The sequence below is a fragment of the Salarias fasciatus genome, chromosome 5 (assembly GCF_902148845.1).
Source record: "Salarias fasciatus chromosome 5, fSalaFa1.1, whole genome shotgun sequence".
NCBI lineage: Eukaryota > Metazoa > Chordata > Actinopteri > Blenniiformes > Blenniidae > Salarias > Salarias fasciatus.
Window position 1 is genome coordinate 24,179,343 of NC_043749.1, and position 14,918 is coordinate 24,194,260.

At 41.7% G+C, this 14,918-nt stretch overlaps 1 protein-coding gene across 2 annotated transcripts in view; it reads right to left on the bottom strand.

Annotated features, from left to right (window-relative positions):
- LOC115388380 (SLIT-ROBO Rho GTPase-activating protein 3-like) overlaps nt 1-14,918 on the bottom strand; it is a 34,286-nt gene that overhangs the window by 13,610 nt on the left and 5,758 nt on the right. For both annotated transcript variants that reach the window (XM_030091495.1, XM_030091494.1), the window contains exons 2-8: nt 12,377-12,572; nt 6,987-7,149; nt 5,206-5,268; nt 1,861-2,052; nt 1,413-1,541; nt 1,077-1,298; nt 865-966 (exon numbers count right to left, since the gene is read on the bottom strand). In XM_030091495.1, coding sequence (XP_029947355.1) covers nt 865-966; nt 1,077-1,298; nt 1,413-1,541; nt 1,861-2,052; nt 5,206-5,268; nt 6,987-7,149; nt 12,377-12,572 — 1,067 coding nt within the window. The remainder of the gene's footprint in view (nt 1-864; nt 967-1,076; nt 1,299-1,412; nt 1,542-1,860; nt 2,053-5,205; nt 5,269-6,986; nt 7,150-12,376; nt 12,573-14,918) is intronic.

Here is a 14,918-nt window from a genome sequence, read left to right on the forward strand (position 1 = left end):
GTAACCTGGAAGACGAGAAATTGTAGTTTTATGGGAAGTCATGTGCTGCAGTATTTATTTTTATTTACAGGTCTCCTTTAAATCTGCACAATAGCGACATGTATTGTTCTATTATGGCAGCAAGGTTTTGGTTAAAGAAAAAATCAACGTCATGAAGAGTCTGGCAGATGGGATGTGATTGTTTTAGGCAGACGCCATAAAAACACCCTGTTCTTTAGGTTTCTTGCAAAACAAAGTGCTATTGATCGTGTAACATCTGGCATGATCGAGAGAGAGTCAGAGGAAGGAAAAAATAAGTGAATAAAAATAAAAAAATAAAAATAAGTGAAAAAATAAATATCAACAAACTGCTCCTGTAATGCGTTGTGATTAAAAGCACAAAAAAATTCAGAAAACTTTATATAAATACTTCAGACTCTCTATCTGCAGTTTTAAATTAGAAGATGTTTGTGAGAACATTGATATTACAAACAATTCTACCTCAAAAAAGGGAATTCACTGTGATCGCTACGCCACAGAAACCTGCTTGGTTAAATAATCTCAATAACCGTGGACCAATAAGACCATCCTGATACATTCAAATGACAAAAACACTTCATGCAAACACCAGATATGTGACTGCAGTAAATGTGCGGTCGAGAAAGTATATTAATATTTTTACACACAGCCTGTCAAAGTGTGTAACTGCCCAGAAGACAAACAACAACCTATTTATTAACGTCCAGGATGACTCAGCTCAGCTCGGCCATCTGCTCGTCTCTTACTAAAGGGGCATCCCTTCGGAATAGCGCGCTTGCTGTGGATTTTCTTTGGCGTGAATTGAACCGCTGACAGAGGCTACTTTTCTAATACACTTCCTCTCACCTCCTCATTTTCTATCTTCAGTGTGGCCAGGCGTGACTGCAGCTGGTGGTACCGCATCAAGAGCTCCGTCTGCACAGGCTGCTGCGCGCTCACCTGACACACCTGGCATTCAGAGAGAGAGGGGCGATTCGATGGGCTGTGACAAATATATTTAGCCCTACGAGATGCACAGAAACCGCTTTTACATCCCCGTCCCCTCTGAAGCCGCTCACCTCATCCCCCATGTGCGGCTGATAGTCGAAACGTGCCGGAGGACAGAAGATCTGGCAGTGTGTGTCCATGAACTTCAGCTTGTCTCCCCTGATGTCCATGGCGTCCACCGCTCCCTCCAGCAGGTCCAGCCCCTCGTGGCGAGAGGTTTCCAGACTGTATTCTGCTGACAGGTAGGTTCTCATGGTGCGTGCCAGGCTTGCATGGTAGCCCAGGTCACAACACTGCAGGGAAACAATTACAAATCAGCCGCTGTGAGAAAAACACCAGAACAAAACCGGAGCGCTCTGTCAACATGTTGATTTCTGGATCTGGCTGACGCAAGTTGAATAACTCACATCTATCATGTCTGAGACATCATGGATGTAGTATTTGGCCACCAGGGCATTGGTAGCTGCCAGATTGAGAAGATAGTCATTCCGGGCCTTTGTGCATTTCAGCTTGTTTTCAGAGTACTTGGCTTGTCTCTGAGGAGAAGCAAGAAGAAAGAAGACGAGTTTCATCAAAGCTGAGCAGGGAATGGCTTCCTAATGTGCTGAAAGAATGCTTTACTGCATTAAACTGATTTTATCTTACGTAATATGTCAATATGCTGCATGTATCAAGTACTGGTCACAGAGTAGAGACTGGCTTATTGTAATTACATTTCTAAACTTCCTTTCTACACACAGAGATTGACAAAATCCAAGAATCTGATTACAAATGCATTTGCAGATCATTTGTTGAGTGTAGACATATTGCCTATAATGCACATTTCCTCATGTGGGCATGTCATGTCTTGCAGACCTTCTCCTTCATTTTCTCCATCTTCTTCACAGAGCTTCGTCTCTGCGGTCGTTCATCATGACCGTATCGCAGCAGGCTACTGCTAATGTCATTAGCCTTGCCGATGTGCTTCTCTTCCTGCTTCTCCGCCTCCTTCAGCTTGCTCTCAGCACTGAGACTCTCAGTGTGGTACATGTGGTACGTCTTCATCACCTGGGAGAAAGCAAATCAAACGTAAAGATCCAGCTCAGTGACGGTGACGGGGCATCTCGGACTCCATTTACACCGTCTGAAGGAAACATTGTGTAATTCAACAGTGAACAAAGTCTGATGCATGAATCAAATGGGTTGCCCTGGTCTCAGTTAACTGCAATTATAAATAAATAACATAGTAGCATTATTTGGGTGTAAGGCAACCAAAATGTAGCCGCTATTTCTTTCTGTCATTATTTTATTGACAAATAGATAATGAAATCTCTGCGCCTTGTTGGAAACACTTGTCAAGATCACAGGTGCATTTTCACACATTTGTATCAGCAGAATGTAACCAGATTATGATTTACATCGTGTTAAGAGCATAGAACAAACAACAAAACAAGTTGGCACTGACTTAAACATTTATCACAGCTCAATTAACATGAAAAAAAACCCCATCAGGTATGTTTTCTGGGATATATAAAGTAATAATGTAAATGTTAGTAATGACAGTTTTGTGACTAGAGAAAGTCTCCAATAAATAATCAGAAAAGTTGATTTGTCTTCAGTTCAAAATATGGCATTCCTTCAACCTTATGGTAGAGAAGCGTGATGTTGAAGTCACCATCAATGTATTAATATGTTTTCTATCTTTTACCTGCAATAGTTTGATGATGGGGAAAAATGATTTGAAATCTAAATCCTGTTCAATCTAATTTGATCATATTTCAGTTAAATTCATACAATTACAACCAAGTCAGTTTCAGGTCATGTAGTTGTGAGTCCTGCTGTGTCGGATGAATAACTCGCTCTGTGTTTGACAAGAGGTTCAGTGTTGAGTTTAACAACATTTTGGAATCAATTCTTGTTCTTTCAACCAGGAGGCGCTTTCAGTAATAAAATCCGACGTTTTCCACATAAATAATGAAAAAAAGGAGAGGAGTTAGTTCTGTCGATGTATCGCGCTGCTGCTGAGTGAAACTTGCAGGTTAATGGTTACATAAGCACATGATCAAGACAGGACAAGTTACTAATGAACCCATTTTGCCTCAGAGTATTTTTCTCCTCATCATTTGGGAGTGAAGAGAAAGCATTGTATCTATGGGAGTGTCAGGTTTCCACTCAGCCTTATTCACTGAAAGGAAAGTATTGTGCCAGGTGTGTCTAAGGTTGTTTTCACTGCTGCAAAATAACATAAAATAGCAGCAACAACAACAACAAAATACTATGTTAAAAAAAAAAAAAAAAACTCCTTTTCGAACTCTCAAGTCTCCTTTATGTTGAAAAAGGACCCTTGAGCAAACATTTGAATCTACAATACAAATACACACAACATCTTCTTCTCCATCACTGAGTCTCAAGTTCCGGTTTCCTAGCAACCCTGACCGAGGTGGACGTCTAAAGGACAGTGGGATCGATCAGCAGGGGAGGAAGAAGGCTACAAAGCGACAGCGAGCAGCTTTCTCTGCAACAAAATACTTGCTTTCTGCAAAAGTCAGCAACCGACCGAGACGAGCAGCCGCGTGAAACAGTATTCAACAGATTGGTTGGGAAAATAACCGAGTTAGACGCAGGTTTTGTTTAAGCTCGATAACTTTATCAGCGTCAAAGTTGAAGTGACTCCTGCTCTCGCTTGTGCTGTGTGGGAGCTGCAGACAGGCATTTAATAATGCATGAATCAGGGAAAGGAAAAATCAATATCAGGAGAGCAGTAATGTTATGCGTGCCGGATTATGTTTCTTGAGAGAATATTTGTTCGGTGGTTTATGTCCAACCAGTTTTTCTGCACAGTTTGTGACTTTCTGAATATTCACTGGTGTCTTCTGGAATGCAGCGATCGTGTCTGATAACTGATTATTTATTAGTTTTCTGGTGTCGCTATCGTATCTTTGATAGAAGTCAAACTCTATCTCTGTAAATTTATAAAAATGATGTGTATAGACTGTGCTACTAATCTTCTCCACTGCAGGTTTATCAAAACAAAGCCTTTAATAATTTTCCAAGTCAAGTAATTTTCCAAATCTACAAGTCTGATGGAGACTGGCGCATGTTGGTTCAACAACATTTTGAGGTCAGACTCAATTATTGCAGGATCGTGAAAAATGAGTCTTAACTAGGGGACCTAATCTTGCCCAATGGCTTTAATTATCTTTGATTGATCACCTGAAGTAACAACTCAATAATGACTATGATTAAATGTGCAGCAAGAAGCCAAAGGTGGAGTTTTTCAATCTGCATAAAATAACATTCAAGAGTGATGGATTTTTTTTAAAAGTTATTCCAAGTATGTTGAAATGAAGATTATGTAAAACAAAATGTGGGTGTGACTCAGCTTACACAGCCCAAACTGAATGAAAATGGAGTTCTAGAAATTTATATAAAAAAATTCCAACATGGAGGATGAACATTGTGACAAGGTTTATACACGGCTTGCTTTACAAAAAAAAAATATTTCTGTTCTTTCAACAATTTGTTTTAGTGGGGTAAGAATTTCTACATTTGACTCTCGTGATCCTCGTCTGAAGCTGTTCAATGACAGTAACAGCTCACGATATCACTCTGCAAAAAGTCCCAGAATAAATCTGTCTCCCTGATGTGTTTGTTAGTCTGTGTCCCACATTCGGCAGACGGTATCGCTGCATCACTTCATCCTGTTTGGCCAAATGAAGACGCAGCATCACTGAACACAGATGTTTTCCGTCTGCAGCAGCATTCAGACCGGATCTGAGTGCTTAATGCCTCACATGCAGCAAATACTAGACACCAGAGCAGCCGATACCACAATTCTGATTACAGTTACAATGGACTGAAAATGTTGCAGAGGCTCATGGGAGCTGTGTGCTCCTCTGCAGCAACGGCTGCTGAGTGTGCCTGAAGCACAGCTTGAGGCAAGAACGCTCTCTCCTTCAAATGAGGTAAAGATTCACAGCGGGAGGGATCATGTAAATTTCCTCTCACGACCTCGGGAGAATGAAGGAGTGACCTGCTGAAAAGCTGCGCTGCTGATAAGGCATATCTGCAGCATGCAGTGTCAGGCCAGCTGCTTCACAGGTGAGGAACTCAGGTGTGGAAAAGACACGGGCGATGCGGGGAAAGACTCAAACAGGCAGCACTGCACAGACCACAGAGATGGGTAAGATAGGACGTGTGTTTTGCGTGTGTGTGACTCACTGTGTAAAGTTCATTAGTGACTTTCACCAACTCTTCATGCATCTGCACTCCAATGTCTTTACTCTGCAAAAGAGATGGGGGGGGGGAAAGGAAATGGTTAAACACATGTAGAGGACAAATGAGGACAGGTATCCAAACATCTAAGACAAGGAACTGGGTTATTCATAAAAACTGCTTTCTCACTTATAAAAAAACTTGAAAGCTGCGAGCCAGTTTTATTTTCGCATGTCAGCCAGCATTGAAATGCTGTCATTACTCTCCACCAGAAAAGATCTAATACAATGCCCAGAGTGCACATGAAGACAGAAATAGAACAGTGCAGTAGCTGCAGAATATTTACCAGGGAGCCGAGTCACAGTTTCAGCTCAGTTACAGAGGATGAGAGCTTATGATGAATTGGACATGTCCCACAATAGGACTTATAGCCCAGGAGGAGGGACGGTGCCAGTGGAGAGTGACTGGAAAGCCTATTGAGGGGATGTGGAGCGACGCTTCCCCCAATCAATCCTGTTTTTCTGTCACTTCTCCGGAACCACTTGTCAAAAAAGCAACCTTGCGTTTTCACATCTGTCATGAATTACGCTTTAGCACATTCAGTACTTCTAAACTTTGTCTTAACGAACGCCAGAGTCGACTCATTCCTTTCCCCGCATGTGTAATTAATTAATGGAGCGCCTGCACTGCAGCTGAACCGGCAGGCTTAACAGGATTATTATTTTGGAGAACTTTATCACGAATTGGGCAAACCTTGCACAAACAAATATTTTCCGGAGGCAGTTATTAGCCCTTCATTTGTTGGTCGGGAGCCATCCCGTCCTCATTACGGCTCTCATCGAGACAGTGAGTAGACCTCCGGAGGGTATAAATTACCGTCGATTCCTCATACTGAACGGGATGCCCAGAGCCGGCTGGTTCACGGGCGGCCTGCCACTCTCCTTACCGTTCATGTGTATCCGTTAGGTAACACAACAGCACAGCTAAGAACAACAGCTTGAGATAAAACATAATTCGATGATGAGACCTAATTATTATGAAGTTCTGGTGTAACACAGTTAGTGAGAGAGCGAAGTGATGTTAGTAAAGAAGAGAGTTGAGCTGAGCAAACAATTTGACTCTGAGCCTGCTGAAATGAACATTTAATAAATGGAAGTTGTTAGATAATTGTAATAGGTGGATCTGATGTATTAACATGCATTTCAGGACTATGATTAATGAAAAAAGAGGCTGGTGGAAAAGTTTTCCTCTTCTGTGACAACACCTCCACTTTCTATACTGTTTTTTTAATCAAATTCACAGATACAAAAGAATGAAATGCAGTCAGATTCTTAACATATACATACAAAAAGACATCGCAGTATTAGGGATAAATGTTAGTGCGTTAATCAGAGCTCTCCTATTCAGATAACTGTCGTTGTCTAATACACTCCAATACATCTCATAATTCTTCTTCCATAATCACTTGAACAATCTGATAAGTCCAGAAATATGAAAGATAATGATCAGATTTTTTAATCTCCACATAAACAGGACCAATGAAATGATACATCTAATCAATATGGTCTCAGGTGAAGCAGAAAATGACAGATTTTGTTGGGGGACTGCAGTGCATTACGCTGTATGTGTGAATATATAGGTCCTGGTTCTGCAAATGGCAGTCGTCTCACATCACGTCCTCGGCTGCGAGCCTCGGTCGTGCGCGCGGAGCAGATGAGCTCTGTGACCGTGTGCGTTAGCAGCGGTCAGCGATACTTTGCCCTCATCCATTTGATTTGAATTCTGACCTTTTTGAACAGTCTGATGACATCCTCGCCCACGTGCGCCAGGCGCACAATGACGTTGTTGTTGTAGATGTCGCTGAGAGTGGCGTGGTCTCTGCTTTCCCGTCTGGTCTGGTCCAGGACCAAATACCAGCAGTTCACGGTGGACAGGAGATTCTGGTCTTTTCTGCAACGGAAAGAAAACCAGACGATTCAATTCAGTCAGCGATTTAATGATTCGGATCAAGGCGGAGGGATTTATATTGGATTCCCCAACTCGAATGGAAAAAATACATGCATTTGCTGCAACATAAATTCACACACACGTTTTCTGACACACACGTAGAGAGCGTTCCAGCTGCCTCTCAGCTCAGGAGACCATGTGAGTTCAGTTATCCTCACAGCAAAGAGTTTGTTTCTCTTGTTGTTGTTTTGTCTTTAGAGAGCAGTTCAACCTTTTACTACTCAGTACTGTATTGACAATAGTTTTGTACATCAACCAATCAGTTAGCATCACCCTGAACCCCCAACTGGAAACCACACAGACTTTTCTATTGTTCTTGGAAGAGCAAAGTCCAAATATAAAAAGATATAAGGCACATGTAAGATCATCTTCACAATCTAACCCTTTTTGTGATGTTTGAATGTGAAACAGAGTTCCTGGATGTAACAAATGCACAATCATGACAACCACAGCAACGCTGAAAAGTTCCTAAGGTTTGCTCTGGTTTTGAGTATTGAGCCGTTTTTACTGCAGCTTGACCTATAAAGCACTACGGAGTGATCACTCCACTCTAGGTTTGAGTAAGAGCAGTTTATAAAAGCGCAGGTCTGAGGACAATGAGGCTGTAAAAGTGTCTGGTGTGTATTTACTCGGGTGACGTATTGTCAGTGGGGCATTTAATGTTGTGTTTTACGTTCTGCGATAAATCATGAAAATCTAGTACAGACCCACAGATGTTATTTCGAGCGTCCGGCCACAAACTCATTCAAACAACTGAATGCAAATTATTTCAGGTTTTGGGACTTATTCCTGTAGAACTGGAATGTAAGTGCATATAAACACAGCTTATTATTAGCTTATATGAAACAATTAACTAAATTAAAGATCTATTAAATTGTAATACTGTGTGAGAGAGTGAGAAGTAAGATTCTGATGAATGAGCTGAACACTGCATGTCCTTGTTGATGGGAAAATGACATTCAAGAGGCATTTCAGACCTAGATAGTCATCTCTGCTGATTTGCAACCACAGAACTTTTCATCTCATCACACAAGCAGGAGCTGAGTAATTGGCTGTACAATGAGAACGCTATCATTTTATACCTACGCCACTTTAACTGGCTGTGACTTCCAAATGGCTCATTCAACATCTCCCTATCTTAAACCCCAAACAGCCGATTTGAAAAACTGCAGCTAATAAAGTGGGGAGTTCAGTAAAATAATTAAAATCCTTTAGAAGCATGTCTGGACTACTTATCGTCTATATAATCAGAATCAATTAATGATTCCACAGCACTTTATTGTCTTCTTGTTGCACTGTGTGTGATTTAAAAACCAATCTGCAGGTTTCCAACAAGACATACAAGATAAAAGAAGAGCTATTTTTGAGTTGAATCTTAGTTTGGAAGATTGGACTTGAAGATTGTACTTGAGTGCACTTCACTCAAGTCCAAAAAGAAAGAGAGAGCTGAAATTCACTTCAAAAAGAAAATGAAAGCAGAAAAACTTCTCTCGGAGGATGGACCTGATCAAAGTTTTGTGGCAGTCGGCACAAAACAGGTTACAGAGTTCTCAGCGAATCTGTTTGTGTAGAAGAAGAACAAAGTAAGAGTGTGGCGCAGCATACATCCTGTTTTCTTACAAAACATCCAAAAATCAATCAAATAAAATGAACGTGTGTGTCTCCTTCCTATATTGTTTAAGTTCCTACTGTTCAGCCAACACAACCCTGACACCAGTCGACACATGGACTCTACTAGACTTCTAATCTATCACACTTCTAAAGGTGTACTGTGGTATATGGCAGCAAGATTTTATCGGCACATCCATTAAGCATGTGTGAGCTGTGAGGCGGGGGCTGCATGGACCGTACTGTCTGTCCAGCACATCCCACAGATGCTCATTTGGATTGAGATCCGAGTCAACCGGCAGAAGTCAACATCTTAAAATGGTTGTGGTGTTCTTCCAATCGTTCCTGAACAATCTTTGCTTTTGACAGGGAGCAGAGTGCCGCTACAACAGGCCACTTCCATCAGGGAAGATCATTCCTATGAAGGAGTGTCCCTGGCTCGGTCGGATATGTGTCAAAGTGTCACGTACATGGATGGAAGGATGCAAGGGTTTCCAGCAAAACACTGTCAGTAGGCTCAAGTTGCTTCCCCTGTCACGTGCCCATTAGTGGTACACTTGCTGTGAGTGTGGACTCAGGTCTGCAGCCCCATATGCAAAAAACTGTACTGCACTCTGTACGGTGATTTTGTTTTTTTTTTCTTTAAATCAGAATGAGCATTAATCACCACAGCAATCTGAGCTGCAGCAGCTCGTCTCTTGGATGAGACCACGGGGCCGGTGCACTGAGACTCGGCTGCCTATGAGCCGGTCATCGCTTATGCATTTTTAATAGACACTGACCACACTGCAGAGCAGGAATTCCCCACAAACGCTGCAGTTTTGGGAACCTTCTGACATAATCCTAGATCCATATCTGGTCGCTGATTTATCTGTTCTTCGAACACATTAAGTCTGAGGACAGAAAGTGAACTTGCTGCTCAGGCAGCACGATATCAGGCCAACATGTGATGTTGAAATGTGTTCCATTAGATTTACTGTGAACATAGATGATATTATGTTCTCTGTGTTTCAAGCTGGGTTTTTTTGGGGGGTTTACTTCTGAATAACAGTGCCTTCATGATTACCTTTCATTTTTAACAGTTGTGAATGCACTATTGTTGCTTTTTTCCCTCCATTATTTTCACACAGTTACCACCAGCAATGTTTCAGTGAAAAAAAATCAGCCTCTTGATTTTATTGTCTTTGGTTGCATTTCTTGTATCTTTGTGTCTATGACTTCTAAACTGTGTCCACCAGGTATATGTAAAAGAATAATAACAAAAAGATATAAGTATAAAAGATAATAACAGTTTCTGAAAAAAAAAATCAAACAATTGTTATTAATTACAATTTTCTTTAGTATTTGAAATTCTGTCATTTTCAATTTATACGGCATGATTTTATCACAATTCAGTATATTCTGTATGTTGATATCGCGATAACATACTGCACAGCCCCACTTGCTTCCTATCATGTCTCGCTGATAGTTCCCATGGTAAAAAGATGACAAGCTTTATTCACTTCATCTGTCAGTGGTCTTGATGTTATTCCTTAAAGGGTGTATATAAAAGTTTAAACGTTAGATTCAGTTCTTCTGTTTTTGTGTGTGTGTGATGGAAAAGCAGCAGAAAGCTGGAACTTTTCAGATTGAGTTGTTTGAAGACGGGTTCTTGTGTGATGCTAAAGGTAATCCAGAGTGCCGGGTCTCAGCATCTTCTTTTTCCTTTTCCTTTCATCCTGTAACTCTTTGAAAAAAAAAAAAAAGAGAGAGAGAGAGCACGAACAAGCTATCACCATCGACCCGTCTTTCAAGCAGAGCAGGTGTTTGATCCCGGACACGGGATGCCGACAAGCTGACTGGAAAACTTTGGCTGCTTGCTGCTCCTGAATAAGAATGAGACAGTAGTGTTTATAAGACAGAGGAGCCGACGCCGAGCTGCTCGCACAGGATGACAGAAGGAGGTTTTGTGCTTGACAGCCAACAAAAAGTACAACAATCCCTCTCTCACAACAAGGACTCGGCGTCTGCAAAAATGCAACTCTCAGCTAAACTCTCGTTCACTCACGATTCAGGCATATTCTTCACGGACTGACTGCACAACCTGTTCAACATCAGCCATCTTCACAAACGTAACCGAACAGGTTTCAAACTGCGACGACAGGAGGCTCTGATAAATGTTCTCTGACAGCTATTTCATTAAACGCCACACAAGAAATTCAAATCTGAAAAGACCAGCGATAAGAAAAAAAAAGAGGGCACTGAGGTTTCAGTGCTAAAAAAATCTAAATGTAAGTGAAATAGTGCAGAGCTCATCCTGAAACTGCAGCAGAGGAGCCAAACAGTCATATTAATGATGAAGACTTCGTCAGTCCAGTTCAGTCTATGCGAGTATGGCCATAGCGTCTGACAGACAGATATAATGACGTCCATTTAATGTGACGGGGGGAGAATCTGGGACAGTGGGGTGAAGGGAAAAGTCATGCAATGTGAGAGTTTTTTTTTTTTTTTCGCCGGGTCTTCCTTTGAGGGAATGCTCCATTTATCAATGTCCCAGTGACAGGAGCTCTCTGACATGATTAAACTTTATATCCAATTGGTTGGAGGGACTGAAAGAGAGAAGGGAAGACCTCTCCTGAATAAACCAACGTGTTTGTTCCGCCTGACTGACACAGCCAGGTCACATGAATGAGTGTACTACTATGAATTTTTGCCTGTACTACTGCCCAATACCATCGTGGTGCATATACATTTGAGCGATTGCATTCTATCGGTGTATTTTTTTTCTTTTAATTCCTCAATTTAGCTTTGATCTAGTTTTAGTTGTGTCATTTTCCTGAATTCTATTTTCATGTAAATTGGCTGAAGATTTTACTGTTCCAGTCTCACGGCTTCAGTCATCTGTAACCTGTTAATACACAAATCCGCCGTTTGAAAAGCAAATACGCATCCATCAAATAATGAATTCAAGTCGCTCCTCATATTTAGTAAGCTCAATCAACCTCACGGACATGAGCAGCGCACGCAATTAACCCACAATGCGAACGCCACAATGTGCTGCGGGCCGATGTGGACATACACCGAGGCGGCAGTCTCCCAACATGCTGCTGGGCCTGTTTGCTTCCTGAACACTGATCACCCACACACAGACAGCCAGGACAAATGAAGCCAGTCCGAGCAAAACAGCTCCTACTGTTTGTTTCTTCAGGTTGCGAAATGAAACTCCTGATTTATTTTCTGTCTGGCGGAGAAGATGTGGGTATCTGGGGTGCAGTTTGGTGAGAAGTTGTTTGAGATTGTAAATGAAATGACAGCCGCGGAGAAAAGACAGGGGGTGGATAAAGAGTCTGACCTAGTTGGGAGAAACACAGTCGCCTGAGGCCACAAGCTTCCTTGGCCCCGGCTTCATTTCAGGTCATTTCGTCTGCTTTCATCCTTCTTCTCCTTTCTGCCGTTGATCCTTTCTCTGTGTCTGTTTTCATGTGTGAGTGCGCTCTCAGTGATCAGTAAGAAATATGTAGCTGTTATTTACCTGTCTGGCACATTTATACCACACCGCCAAGCAGACTTTATCGGGACTCACTTGAAGTGCTGGTGCTCTCTGGAGGTGCGGATCTTGGAGGAGTAGCGCTCAGCCAGCTTATCCAGACCTCTGGAATACTCCAGCTGGAGCTCGGCCTTCCGCCGGAAGAACTCCTGCAGGTCCTGCAGCAGCTGCAGCCGGGACTCAGACTGCTGCTCCAGACACCGAAACTGCTCCACCAGCTGGTTCCGGATCTCTGCAAATCAAAAAGAAAGACTTATCTTCAGAAAAAAAAAAAAAAAAAAAAAAAAAAAAAAAAGGTGTCTGTGGTGGTGGGCTTTCAAGCTGCGCCTCACTTCTTCTTCTTGCCAACTGTGGTGCAGGTCAGCATCGTCTTTGTATTGAGCAAAGCGTGTAATCACAATTACATGTGGACACGGTCAGGCCAGAACACGCACTAATAAAAGCACAAAGTCATCATAATTGGATAAAACTGGATGTCAAAGTGCATTTCTCTGCTCTGTGTGTGTGTGTGTGTGTGTGTGTGTGTGTGTGTGTGTGTGTGTGTGTGTGTGGGAAGGGGGGGGAGTGCCTAAATGCTGGGGTAGCACACGTGCATATGAGATGCATGTCTGATGATTGCAGCAGACAGCACGGAAAATATAAAATAGGTCAGCTTCTCAAAATGCATTGTGCTGAGCGAGCCTTCAGAGAAGTTTGTCTTGAAAAAACAAACTGCAAGCATTCTTTCGATTACGAGATTACTCTGGCCTCTGCAAATGACGGCTGGAAAAAATGTTTTGCTCCTCTTTATATTGGGAGAAAGAGAAGAAATTATATTTCAGGTAAAATTTTGAAAGAGTAGTTGATTTAGAGACCTGCGTGTAGTGAATTGGCAGCGTCTTTAGGCCTAATTATTTACCTACTCATAAAGTTAGAGTAGAGTTTTATGGTGTTGTTTTCGTTGTTGCTGTTGCCCATACCTTGAAAATCCAAAATTCCTAAAGACTGATTTTTGTAAAAGTACCAAAAGACCACAGCTGTGTTGATGTTAAACACTTCTGGAGTCTGTGCTAATAAAAACATCCTACATAGTAATAACATCACATTTACAACCTCCCATTAACACTGAAAAGGGACACAAATCACATTCTATGCCATCCATATACTGTTTATTGCGATGCAGCCGTAAATCCACAGGCTAAGAGGCTGCTGAATGCCGAGCACATATCATGTCCGAGCCCCGCGCTGACTGAAATACAGCCCGAATATCCTGGTACAGCCAGAGCACGGCGACACAAGCAGAAACATTCCTGACCAGTTTTTAAGGTAATTAAGATTATGGTAAATTTAATAAGATGCATGAGTAAAATATTCCCAGGAGGATTTGTTATGGAAAAAAATAAAATCCATGTTGTTTTTTAAGTATATACAGTTTGTTCACCATGGTTTACAGATACAATCTGTCAACAGTAAATATTCATTTTTCATATATTTTGTGCAAAGAAACAAGTACATACTAATTATATTCATATTTACTGTTATTACTTACAAAAAAACAGTTAAATATGTATAATCAATAACTTGAATCTTAATCATAGACTGCATTTTGAATGTGTTTTTCTTCAGAAAGATTTTGGCGTGTGTTTTCATAAGCTCGCTCTCACAGCGTGGATTTGGTGTGAATATCATTTTTGCTCGCTGTAGGGTCGCGAGCCTTCACTGCAGCATCCTGCTGCCACGAGCTGCTCAGTCCTGCTTCTCAGTCGATGTCTTCACATGCTCTCTCTTTCTGTCACTCTGAATTCTTACTGATGGAGAGATCAGATTGTCTCGCTCACATGAACACTTAACAAACTGATCGTATTAATGTGCATGTTTGTATTCATTCAGTCATTCATTTCGCTTGATCCTGTTAAGAGTCGCGGGGGTGCTGGAGCCAATCCCAGCTACTGAAGCGCCACTGGTCGAAATAAGGAACGGACAAGAATCCAAACGTCCAACAGCAGAAAGCGACCTGCAGTACCATTTATAATTTCAGTCATAATTTCAACTGGATAGGATCAATCTAACCAGAATGCTGCATCACACAATTTCAATCAGATCAGCATTTAATCTGATTACTTATGATCCGTGTAACCACAGTTTCTGTTATGTCTGCTGAAAAAGGCACAACCCCAGTGAACAAATTCGAAACTGAAGCTGCTCCCATCAGAAAATTGTCTTCTTTGTAAGAAGCAACTGAGCAACTTTGCGATGGCTGAAGTTTCCACGATGACAGAGTATGACAACCATGCATGTGGTTGCTTTGTACTGAAAGGAACTCTGTGAGGATTTATCAATGGAAAAGATTGCCCATTAGAAGAAATGCCCTTTTGTTCACCTCTAAATGCTGTTTCTTCATCTCCAATGAAGGATTTCAGAAACGCCTCCCACAGTATCTGGGACTGAGAGTGTGAGTGAAAACATGAATGAGCCCGTGAGACAAAGGCAGAGTAAATATGTAGTCCCTTGCTATCTGTCGATGTACCCCTCGTGGTCCCCACAGTTGCCCAGTTGCCTGGTTACATGCCTCTGGAGGCATTTCAATGAGAGCAGGCCA